The sequence below is a fragment of the Equus przewalskii genome, chromosome X (genome assembly GCF_037783145.1).
Source record: "Equus przewalskii isolate Varuska chromosome X, EquPr2, whole genome shotgun sequence".
NCBI lineage: Eukaryota > Metazoa > Chordata > Mammalia > Perissodactyla > Equidae > Equus > Equus przewalskii.
In genome coordinates, this window is record NC_091863.1 from 41,093,054 (window position 1) to 41,105,383 (window position 12,330).

At 45.6% G+C, this 12,330-nt stretch overlaps 1 protein-coding gene across 4 annotated transcripts in view; it reads right to left on the reverse strand.

Annotated features, from left to right (window-relative positions):
* Window positions 1-12,330, reverse strand: part of SHROOM4 (shroom family member 4) — a 208,025-nt gene that overhangs the window by 34,595 nt on the left and 161,100 nt on the right. For all 4 annotated transcript variants that reach the window (XR_011536267.1, XR_011536268.1, XM_070606348.1 and 1 more), the window contains 2 exons: window positions 8,159-8,293; window positions 3,345-5,799 (listed from right to left, as the gene is read on the reverse strand). Coding sequence is in view for 2 of the 4 variants with exons in the window: in XM_070606348.1 (XP_070462449.1) it covers window positions 3,345-5,799; window positions 8,159-8,293 (2,590 nt within the window). In the remaining 2 variants the exon portion in view is untranslated. The remainder of the gene's footprint in view (window positions 1-3,344; window positions 5,800-8,158; window positions 8,294-12,330) is intronic.

Genomic DNA, 12,330 nt, shown 5'->3' on the forward strand with positions numbered 1-12,330 from the left:
ATCCACATGTCTGAAAGCCTAGTGTCTAAGCAGATCTGCATAGCTAATCTAACAGGCATTAGGAACTCCATGTGTCCTTCCCTCAGAGTACAAAAGGAGAGGCATGGTATGAGCACAGGCACACTTGCACTGTTGCTACCAATTGCTGCAACCTGCAAATTTCACCTCCTTCCCTTATGGAGTTACTGGCCCTGGGCTGACACTTCTGGAGCCATCATCTCTTCCCCTCTTTTCCTCCCCAACTTCAGGCCCATTTCTCTATAGTCGACTTGCAGGTCCTTCTTTCGGCAAAAGTTTCTCAAGCTAAGCCAAAATCTCTTTTTATTTTCAGAGAGAATTTAAAGATGATTACTATCTGGCAGTCACTGTTCTAAGCGCCTTACACATGTTACAACATTTAAGCCTCACAACCACCTTATGAAGTAGGTACTGTTATTACTTCCTTTTTTTTTTTAGAAGGGAAAGCTTAGGAATTTGAACCCAGGTAGTCTGGTTCCAGCATCAGTGCCCTTAAACCATTATTTTATATTTCCTCTCCTCTTTTTTTCAACTTTTTATTATGACTATTTTCAAACATACAGAAGAGTTGAACAAATTCACAATTGACACCCATGTATCCACCACCTAGATTCTACAATTAATATTTTACTATATTTGCCTTAACACATATCTATCTATTCACTCCTCTATCCATCTACCAATCCATCTTTAATTCTTGATGCATTTCAACGTAAGTTACAAACAACTTTCTCTCCATAAATTTGAAAACTTAAATGACATGGATAAATTCCTTGAAGGACAAATTGCCAAAGCTCACTCAGGAAGAAACAGATGACCTAAATGCCCCTGTATCTATTAAAGAAATTTCATTTGTAGTTAAAAATCTTTCCACAAAGAAAACTCCAGGCCCAGACGGCTTCAATGATGAATTCTAGCAAACATTTGAGGAAGGAATAACAGCAATTCCATACAAACTTCTCCTGAAAATAGAAGAGGAGGGCATACCTCCCAACTCATTTGGTAAGGCCACCCACCTTGATATGAAAACCAGACAAGGTCATTACAAGAAAATTATAGACTAAAATCCATGATAAACATAGACACAAAAATCCTTAATAAAATATTAGCAAATCAAATCTAGTAACATATAAAAGGATAATAGATCATGACCAAGTGGGATTTACCCTGGCAATGCTAGGCTGGCTCTTATTTCAAAAATCAATCAATGTAATTCCCCCTATCAACAGACTAAAAGAGAAAAACTATATGACCATCTCAATAGATACAGAAAAAGCATTTGAAAAAAGTCCAACATCTGCTCCTGATAAAAGCTCTCAGAAAACTAAGGATAAAAGGGAACTTCCTCAACCTATTAAAGGGAATCTACATAGAAACCTACAGCTAATATCAAACTTAGTAGGGAAAGATTGGGAACAAAGCAACACTATCTGCCCTCAGCATTTCTACTAAGCGTTGTATTGGATATCCTAGATAGTGCAATAAGACCTCTCTCTCCCCTAGAAAAGCCATACACAGTAGAAATTAAGATACACAATTATTGGGGCCAGCCTGGTGGCGTAGCAGTTAAGTTCGTGCACTCCGCTTTAGCGGTCCAGGGTTTGCTGGTTCAGATCCTTGGTGCGGACCTATGCATCGCTCATCAAGCCACACTGTGGCTGCATCCCATATATAAAATGGAGAAAGAGGGGCACAGATGTTAGCTCAGCGACAATCTTCCTCAGCAAAAAGAGGAGGATTGGCAGTGGATGTTAGCTCAGGGCTAATATTCCTCAAAAAAAAAGATATAAAATTATTTCTATTTGTAGATGACATGATTGTCTATGTAGAAAATCTTGTAAAAGCTACTAGACCTAATAAGTGAGTTGGGCAAGGTTGTAAGATACAAGGCTGATACACAAAATTAAATTGCATTTCTATATAGTAGTAACAAAGAATTTTAACTTGACGTTAAGGAAACAATACTTTTATAATAGCATCAAAAACATGAAATCTTAGGGATAAATATACAAAATATGTGCAACATTTGTATGCTGAAAACTATAAAATAAGTTGCATACATCAATATATTTCAAAAACTTCAGCATATATATTATTAAAGTTTGATATTTGTTTACCATAAATTTTAGGCAAAATTTACTTCCAGTGAAATGCACAATTTTAGGTGTACATTTGTTGAGTTTTGACGAATGTATACACCTGTGTAATGAAACTGTTATCAAGATAAAGAACACTATCGTCACCCAACAAAGTTTCCTCATGCCACTTCTCATAGGCAACCACTGTTTTGAATTTTTTTCCCCATAGAATAGCTGTTTTAGAACTTCATATAAAAGGAACAGTAAAGTATGTACTCTTTTGTGTCAGGCGTCTTTCACTTCTAAGGTTCCTTTTTTCAAAGAACATGTATTGAGCAATTTCATACCCTAAGTCATTCAGAAGTGTCTGCCTATGCAACAACAGTTCAACACAGGAACTAACTTCAGGTTTGAGTGCACCAGCCACAAGGTGGTACCTCGGAAGCCATGGGGAAAGATCAGGCAGTGAGCCGGCGAGGACATACCGGGTCCTCCCAAAAGTACCTTGGGGGATGGTGGTGCCTTGTGTTAGGGCTGTAGGTCATAAGTAGGGTGCAGCAGCAGCAAGTCTAGACGTGGGTCTCCGACAGAGCGAGACTGGAGAAGGGGGGAAGGATTCGTCCTTTAGAAAACCAGACAAGTCAGATCTCTGAAAACAAAGCCTGGGGGACATTTTCTAATATGGCAGCTCCAAATAGTTTTAAAGCAGGAAATAGAAGGGAATGTGCACTGTTTTCGTCTTAGGCACTGGGCCTGGCACTCTCTGTACACGATCTCATTTGATCCTCACAACTAATCGATGAGGCAGACATTATTTTCCTCCACTACAGAGATGAGATAATAAGACTTTATTTAGTACTGGCCATTTTATGAGGTAAAATTCCTTTTTTTTCCCTTTAAAAATCACATAACTGCAAATTTTGGTGGTTGAATGACTTGCTTGCGGTCACTCAGATACCAATTATATGGTCAGGACATAAATCCCAGTTCTGTCCATTTTGTGAAGCAAAAGTTATTTTGTTCTAAATCTAAAGATGAGGTAATTACAATTTTGGTGGCTGAGTGTCTTACCCAAGGTTAATAAGCTCCTATCTGGTGAAGCCAGCACCATTCAGTTTTGAGGAATGATAATTGTTATATTCTCAAATGATTTACCTCCCTTTCTCCTCACAAAGGGAATAATGAATCTCACCCATCCAAGAACAAGGAGAAGAATGAAGCTCACCCATCCAAGAACTAAGTCCTCACCTGCACTGTCGGCTTCCTGGGTTTCCAAGCGTTGCCAGGTGCCAAGCTGCTGTCCTCGAGGGTACTGTGCTGAGGATTATGATGGCAAGCTGAACACCGGATGCACTGGTGGTGATGGCACCGGCAGTTGTAGCAGTTGGGCATCATATTTCTTTTTCGCAGAGCAGGGCAGATTTCCCCAGAACAATAAATGCAAGGGTCATGGACTACAGCTCCCTGGACATTGCAGGAATAAGAGCAGGTCCTGTGGTAATCGAAATCACCACAGTGCAGTGGCTTACAACACATGGATTGTTCTAGACCCTTGCTCACAAAACATTCGGAGTAAGTGGGAGTTTCTGACTGAAGGGGTGACATGGAATGATATGATTGGTCTGTGGCATGATATGGTTGGTCCATGGGATGGCGCCTCAATTCCCTATAGGTGGAGCTCATTGGCTGGAAGTTTCGGTCTATAGGTTTTGGTCTCTGGGTAAAAGTCTTGTTGCCATGTGTGGTTAAACCTGGCAAATGAGATGTAGATACGGATTTGCTACTCTCTTCAAAGAATTTTCTTCTGTCTGCAAAGGGCAAGAGGATGGTTTCCTCTCCAGCTTGGGAAGTAGAAGCCTTCAATTCTTTGTTGTCACCTGGGTTGGAAGGGCCTTCCATGGCTAGTGCCACATGTGGCTGCAGGTTGTGCTCTGGAGACCATCTCCATTGACCTCCACGGACTCCACAGTGAACATCTGTTTTCTCAGAGTCTGAGGAGGATGGGTCAGATGCTTTCCACCAGGTATTCAGGCCCAAAGAGGCCTGGCCGGGCCTCTGGCCAGGGCTTATTTGTCCCTCCAAGCCTGTCCTAGATTCATGGCTCTCAGGGGCTTGGCTGAGGCACTCTGAAGACCTAGCCCTGAGAATCATGCTCTTGTTGAAGAGCTTGTCTCTGGGGCTAGGTGGTTTTTTATATGAAGATAGAAGAGATGAGTTAGAGGGGGGAAGTGAAGGACTTTCTAGGGGCTCCTCGGTCTCTTCCACTGGCTCCTTAGTGTCACACAGCTGTGACAAGGGATTCTTGCTTTTCTGGAGCTGAGCCTTCCTCCTCTGAATTTCATTACGCAGATTGGTAGCAAAACGCTCACTCTTCCGCCGGTTTTGGATTGAGCGGCCCCGGGTCCCTCCATTTCGCCTACCACCCACCCGGCCACACTCCTTGGGCTCCTTGTCCCCTTCTTCAGTTGCCTCTGTGCTGCCAGGTACTTTAGTGGTTGCAGAACAGTCCCTGGTTTGTTGAATAAGCGAGTCAGAAGCAGAGGGCTGCTGGATGGCCAATTCACTGCCTACTCTGTTTGGGTCCTGGAAACCTCTTTCTGGAGGGTGTCCATCAGCCTCTCCATGTGGAGAACTGCTTGGGCTCTGGTGGCCTGAACCTAAAGGCCTATCATCCACTGGCCTAGTCTTTCTCTCTTTGCTGGGCTGGTCCTGGGTTCCTCCTGCAGACGGACATGGACTTTTCTTCTCTGTGTGGCTGCTATGCAAAGGAGACAGAGTCCACTCATGCCCATCCTGCCCAGTTGGGAGCTCTATTCCCTTGCTGCCCCTGGTATCAAGGTGCACACGCTGTAAGTGGGATGCCAGCAGCTGTTCAGGCGCACTATGGCGATGCCCTGTGAGGTGTAGAGTGCTGCCAAAAGAAGAAGCCTTAGCTAGCTCTGCTGAAGCCTTGTTGAGTGGGCTGGAATCTACGCTGGAAGCTTTGTCATATGCTTTTGGGAATCCAACAGCTTTGGCTGAGGCCTCCATCAGTAGATGCTCAGAGCCCTGCTGGCTGGGTTCAGGAGTTTGGCTGAGTTCACAGTTCTGATGGCCCTCATTTGTCACTTGATCTTGCCCACTGAGGCAGCAGAACCTGTTAGGGTTTCTTGGGAATAGAATGGTTTCTAAGCTTGGTTTCTCCTTCTGTTGCAAGGAGTTCACAGGTTCAGAAGCCCTGCGCTGCTCTCCATTGAGGAGCTGGGCTCTGGAGGCCTGAAGACTGTCTCGCCTCACTGGAGGTTGAGGTGGGCCCCTGGTAGTCTTAGCAGGCCCTGAGTGGTGGACCTCCTGTGGGCAGGATGACATCTGGGAGCTGGAAGTCAGGTGGCCCCCATTGGTGCGCTGGCTACCTCCTGAGGTGTCAGCCACATTAGGCCGGCCATTAGGGGCCTTAGTTGGCCCTGGGCCTTGCACGATGCAGTCAGCAGAGGCTGGCTCCTCTGGCCTGAGGGAAAGGGCACAGTCAGAGGCATTTGAGCTGGCCGAGAAGGAGCTGTAGGCTGAGTCACGCTGGTTGGGGTACATGTTCTGGTCAATGGGCAAGAGGTGGCCCTCATAGGTGGCTTGGCTTGGTTGCTCCAGGCTCTCCATGCTGCCAATGGAGCTGCTTTTCTCAGTGCTACAGTGCCGGGAGAGTGGACACCACTGCACACACACGTCACTGAAAGATACAGGGCACACTGGTTAGTTAGCCAAGCTACCAAATCCCTTTCCCACCTTGGCCAGCCCTGCCATGGGAGAAGGCAGGACAACCCAGAGGCACTCCTGCCACAAAGGAGAGGGAGATAAGGCAAAAAAGGAAGGGAGGAAAACAGGGAAAGAGATGGACACTGGGGCACCACAGCAACCTGATAAAATGGGAGACAAGATGACATTCTGAAGAAGGATGGGGCAAGATCCCAAGGACTAGAAGTGGGAAAACTCCATTGATGATTATACTTGTTTCCCTGCTGTCAGTGAGTCTAGAATTGCTTCTGGCCTGTCACTGTCCCCAGGGAGTCCAGCATGTGGCTCTCTGCCAGGAGAGACAATCAAAGAATATCAGCATTAGAGAGGGGCCCTAAAGGGTTGATTCGATTTCAGCCAGCCCATTATGCAAATTAGTGGTTCTCAAATTTGAGTGTGCATCAGAATCACGTGGAGGGCTTATCAAAACACAGGTTACTGGGCCTCATCCCCAGGGTTTTAGGTCTGGGTGGATCCTGAGAACTTTTACTTCCAACAAGTTCCTGGGTGATGCTGGTGCTGTTGGCCTAGGGACTACACTTTTGAGAACCACTGGTGTAAAGCAAGTCACACAAAGGGAAGTGATTTCGAGGAGGTGATTTTTCTCAAGATCACCCAGCTCTAGCTTAAGGCCCAGACAGAGCTGGAATTTAGTTGCTCCCTGTTCTGGATAATAGTAATCCTGGCCATTTACTGAGGACCTATGATATCCTAGGCATTTTACAATACCTAATTTCAAACTGAAGGGGAGAGATTATTATCTCCACTTTACAACTGAGAAAACTGAAGCTTAGAGTGGTAAACTGATGAGCTCACGAAGCTGCTAAAGAAGCAGAGCTGGAATTCAACACCAGGCTTCCGTGAGTCCAATGTCTTAGCTCTCCTGCTATACCATCTATTAAATGAGAATGATAGTAATATCTACACCAGAGGGTTGCTTTGTGGGTAAAATCAGATAATAAAAGTAAAGCTCTTGTCACAGCTCGGACACCCAGCAAACGTTCAATACCTGGTAGTACCTGCCTTCTGGATTGCTGTTTTCATTGCTATTGTTATCAGCATCTTCTCTACTACTAGGATTGATACTATAGTGCATGCCCTCCCCCCGACTCATGCTACCTTTATCCCCCACAGCAAAGCCAAACTCGGGAGGCCAAGGAAGTGACTAGCATCAGACACAATTTTGAATTTTACATACCATTTCCCACACACAAAGCCAAACTGAGCCAAGTTATGCCAGTAACTCCCTACAACTAGAACCCTAGAGACTGCAGGCTGCTCTCAGAACAGCCAAAGTTCAGAAAGCCAGAGCTGTGCGGTGGCGGGAGCCGACCAGACCCTCAGGTCAGCCTCCTCTAATCTTGCTCCCTGCCTTGCCCCTCAGCCACTCTGCTCGCTTGAACTCTGGGCTAGGAATCCATCAATTCCTTGTTGGCAAGGGGACTTGCTACTCACCACACCACCCTTCCTGCTGAAAACCACCACACTCCCACTCAAATAGTATCCAAGCTCAGAATGCGTTTCTACGTATTCTTCAAGAACAAAACTGCCTCTGCCTCTGCCCTGAGTCCCTAGCTTCCAATGCCAAATAAAGTCACTGAGTGGGGGCAAAGTCAACCCTTAGCTTCCCTGAGCCTCCTCAACAGAAATCCCTTCCTACCGGGAAGATCCTGTTATGGAAGGGAAAAGGCAGCTGAGGCCAGCAGCTTTGCTGGCTCTGAGCTTGCCAAAAAAGTTCTCTGCCTCTTCTGGGCAGCTGTTTCAACAACAGACAATACCAAGCTCCCTGAATTGAGAGATCCTCGCTGCAGGCAGACCCTGTTATTCAGGGAGCTCCCCATTCTGAAGGTTTTGGCTCTGTGACAGAGCTCATGAACACTGGACAAGATCACCAGTGAGTTGTGAGTGCGGAAGTTAGAGAAGAGGACCAGACTGAGCCCTGGGGCCCTCCTACATTAAGAGACCAGGGGGATGAGGAAGAACCAGGGAAAGAGACTGCAAAGGAGCAGCCAGTGAAATAGGATGAAAAGCAGGAGAGTATGGTGTCTTGCAATGCAAGACAAGTGAGGTAAGTTTTTCAAGGAAACATTTCCCAGAAGGAAAGAGACTGTCTCAAAGTCACAGGGAGTTAGCAGCAGACAGGGACTAGAACCCAGGTACTCTGGACTCTCAGTCCATTTTCTGTTATAGCACTCCGGGCTCTATTAACATTCAACAGGGACTAGAGCAGAGGAGGAGGAGTGGCCAGGTTGTCTACCCTCCAGCCCATCTTGAGGGGAGGGTTCTATACTCACCTTGTGTTGCAGCCGGAATGCCAGGACAAGCTGAAGGCTTCAGAAGGGAAATGCATGGTGGTGGCCGCTTCAGGGCATCCCTCCAGCAGCTTGGCCACATGCCATGAGTGCGGCCTACTGACAGGGGCGTTTCTCCTACAGCAAGAAAGGGACAGGAAGTCAGCTTAGGGAACCAGAGCTGAAATCACTTCCCAGGCAGCTTCCGCCCCCACCCCCTCTTTCCCTTAAATGAAGTAGAACATCTTGCAAGGAGCTGGTGTGGGAATCTTAAGTGGCCCTCCTCAGCTCCCACAACTCAAATCTCCTTCATCTCAGGGGGATCCTGGAGATATGGAATGTTAGCTTCACAGAGCTGTTTTGCTCATGGGTGTATCCCAAGCACATATGACAGTGTCAGACACATAGTAGATGCTCGGTACATATTTGTGGAATCAATGAGTGCTGCTGCCCAATGAACAGTGAGCCCACCCTAAATTTTCTTTGAGAAAAAAAAAATCAATTTGGCCAATCTTCCCATTTTTCTTGAAGAAAGGCTTAGGCAAGTGATTGAGAAGTTTGAACAAGTCAATACTGGGCTGCAAATTCTCCAATTCTTGCTCATTGATTTGATAAGCATTTGTTGTTATATGTTTTCTGTGTACCATCTGTGTGTAGCTCTGGGAATACAGAGATGAATCAAACACGGTCTTTGCCCTTAAGAGCTTAAGATTAGTGAGAGAGAAAGAGCTAATTCAAATAAAGTACAGTAAAGGCATTGAGAGAGTGAAGGCTAAGATGGGCATAGAGGTGAGACACCTGAGTTTGTAGGCAAAATGGCGGCAAGGAGCCCCAAGTGCTGTCAGGGAAAACAGAACAACATGGTGAATGGCACAGTGCTAGGCTGACAGAGGAGACTGACTGCTTAGCAGGACAGGGGTGAATAAAGGGAAACAGGTCTGAGGCCAAGGCCTTGGATGTGACCACAGGGTCTGTCTGGTGCTGGAGGCTGCAGCCACACCTCGTGCACTGACTGGCTTATACAGCACCCATCCCTGTCCTCTGGTATATTTCATATGAATAGATGCCACTCTTGCAAGTGGAGAAGAATGGTATGGGGAGGATCACACGTGGGGCATGGGTATGCCAGAAGATAAAGATAAGATTGATGAGAGAGGGAGGAAGAGGAGGAGAGGCAGAGTGAGAAAGGGAGGAGGAAAGGGAGGAGGGAGAGAGGGGGAAGGAGAAGAAAGAGAGAGATAAAGAAAAAGAAAGATAGATGTCAGAAGGGCCAGGTAGATGATAGAGATAAGAAGGAGAGATGATATAGAGAAAAACAAATGACAGAAAGGGAGAAAACTGAGAAAGATTACAGAGAAATACATAGTAGAGAGAAATGGATGAGAGAGAGAGAGACATGAATGACAGAGTAAGAGAGACAGATGATGAATAAGTAGATGACAGAGAGAGATAGATAATAGCTTATTTACTAATTTATTTAGTCATTTACTGTGGCAGACTCCATACTAGATGCTGAGGGCGCAGAGGTGACTAAGATAAGGGTCCCTGTTTTCAACAAGCTTGTTACATAGTAGGATAAATCAGCTGTCTACCTCCTAGGAGCAGTAGTGGACAGACTCAGGCTGGATTCCATCCCAGCTAGGAATGCCCCTCACCCCAGCGGAAACACAGAAAATCCCAGCAGTGCAAGGTTCTAGAGGGCTAAGGCCTAAAAAGGTAGTCCTGAAGAGAACGGCGTTGCTGGGAAAAACCTGGGGTAGAATGGTAACAGGCCAGGCACAGACAAGGAGGTGTAAGAGGAAGAACAGGGGAAGCTGCTTGTCAAAGGTCAGGAACCAGAGCCACAGGTCAGCAGCAGTGGCTAAGATTTATGGGAAGGAAAGCCAGGTGAGGCCCCCACTTCTAACCACATTATTCTGTTATGGATTTCAGAGGGCCCAGCAGGGACGCTGAAGGCATGAGAAAGCCTTGGGGGTGTGTAACTGCTCCAGAGTCTCACACACAAAGCCATGATGTTAGAAATATCTCCAGCTGCTGTTACCCGGTAGTCTTCAACAACTATTTATAAAACCTCTCGCAGAAGTACTATGTACTACTACGCACTGTGCCATGTGTATCTACTATATACTATGCTTCTAGGCACTGAAGATACAGTACAGAACAGGGTATGTTTCTTATTTTGGGCCCTTCTTCTACATCCAGGATTCCTGAAGTTCTCCTGAGCCCAGGGTTTAAAATGTGAGCAGTCAGTGTTGATACCACCTTCTCCCCAACTGTCCAATCCTTCACTGAGTTCTGCTGAGTTTTCTTTTATGATATGTCTCTGGCTTTGCCTCTCTCTCTCCATTCTCAGTGAAACTATTTCACATAATTGCAGTTCTCCTCCACAGAATCCATCACCAACACTTCCTATTCTAGTCCAAGCCCTTAACATTCTATGTCCAAAATACTGCATCAGTATGCCAGCCAGTGTCCCCTTGTTCCACCTCCAGTCACTGCTTTTAGACCATATCATGTCAAACACCAATTGAATTGTGGCACTCTCCTATTCAAGAATATTCACTGGCTCCCTATTTCTTACCCTGTCCTGCATCAAATGTAAGCTGGATTAGACCTTCAAAGCCCTCTATAAGCTATCTTTATCCGCCAGCCCAGTCTCTCACATCTCTGCTCCAATCACACACTGCAACCAGCTTTGTGCCTTTGCTATTAGTTTTCCAGTAGAATCTAGCACAGGCTCTGGAGTTGGCCCACTTTGGTGCGAATCCCAGCTTGACCACTCATTAGCCCTGCTGCTTTAGACAGGTGACTTCTCAGAGCTCTAGTTGCCATAGCAGTAAAATGGGGATAATAGTACCTAATTAATGGGGTTGTAAAGATCAAAAGAGATAATGCATATCAATTGCTTAGAACAGGGTCTGGTAAGTCCTCAACCAATTTTACATATTGCTATGACTGTTTCCTCTGCCTGGAATGCCCCCTGCCATTTCGTTAATCTAAATCCCACCTGTTCTTCAAGGTACTGCTCAAGTACCATCTCCTCCAGGGAGCTTGTCTTTAGTAATCCAGTCCTCACAATTTAGCCCATAATAATATGATGTTTTTTATTGCTCACCATCATTTCATGTATGTTAGTCTCATCCTGTGAACTATACCAAGCCAGTAGGCAATGAGACAAAAACGAGTCAGACAGATCTAGGTTCACATCCTAACTCTACCACTTTGGATGTGTGATTCTAGGCAAGCCACTTAACCCATCCGAGCTTTGGTTTTCTTATCTGAAAAAGGGAACAATAATCCTTACTTGGCTAGGTTATTGTGGGGATTAGAGATAATATTCCCAAAGCACCTGGGCCGCAGCTTGATGCACAACAAGTGGTCAATAAATAGTAGGTACAACAATAGGGGTCATCAGCTCAGACTTGTCCTTCTTGATGGTTCAAGAGTACTCCCACTGGGATTTGTCCATCCATTATCAAGGTTCTGCTACACCACCTCCTTGCCACACTTTGAAAGGTAGCTTACAAAGGCCCCTACTCTCTCTAGGGTTTCTCCAGGAGTAAGAAACAATCCCAAAGGAGACAGAAGCAAGGCAGTAGGGGTTTTGGGACCACTGGGAGAAAACCACAAGCTGGGGGGAGGAAATTCCCAGCAGAAGAACTGCAGCCAGAGCTGGAGCCTTCTCGCCCTAGTTTTGGAAAGGAGAGGAAACTATCTACAGAGTCTAATACTTGGTCTATTATTATTCTGAAGAGCCCTAGACTTGGAGTCAGTCACACTTACATTCCAATTCTAGCTGTGTGACCTTGGGAAAGTCACTTCTCCGGGTTGTAGATTCTTTATCTGTAAAGTGGGGAAGATAACCATCCCTCACTCAAGAATTATAGTCTGGATTAAACACAGTCCCATGTGTGAAATCACTTAGCATAGTGCCTGACATACAATAAATGTTTAAAAAATAACAAGGACCATTCATTGAATACTTAAGATATGCCAGGCACTAAACACTTTGCATGCATTAGCTGATTCAATCCTCACTCTAACCTTTGCTATTATTATCCCCACCTTACAGATGAAGAAACAGAGACACAGAAAGCTGAACTGCTTTGCCAAGAGCATACAGCTAGTAACCAGCAGTTGAGAATGAGGCTCACATCCTCCAGCCCTTTCTAGGA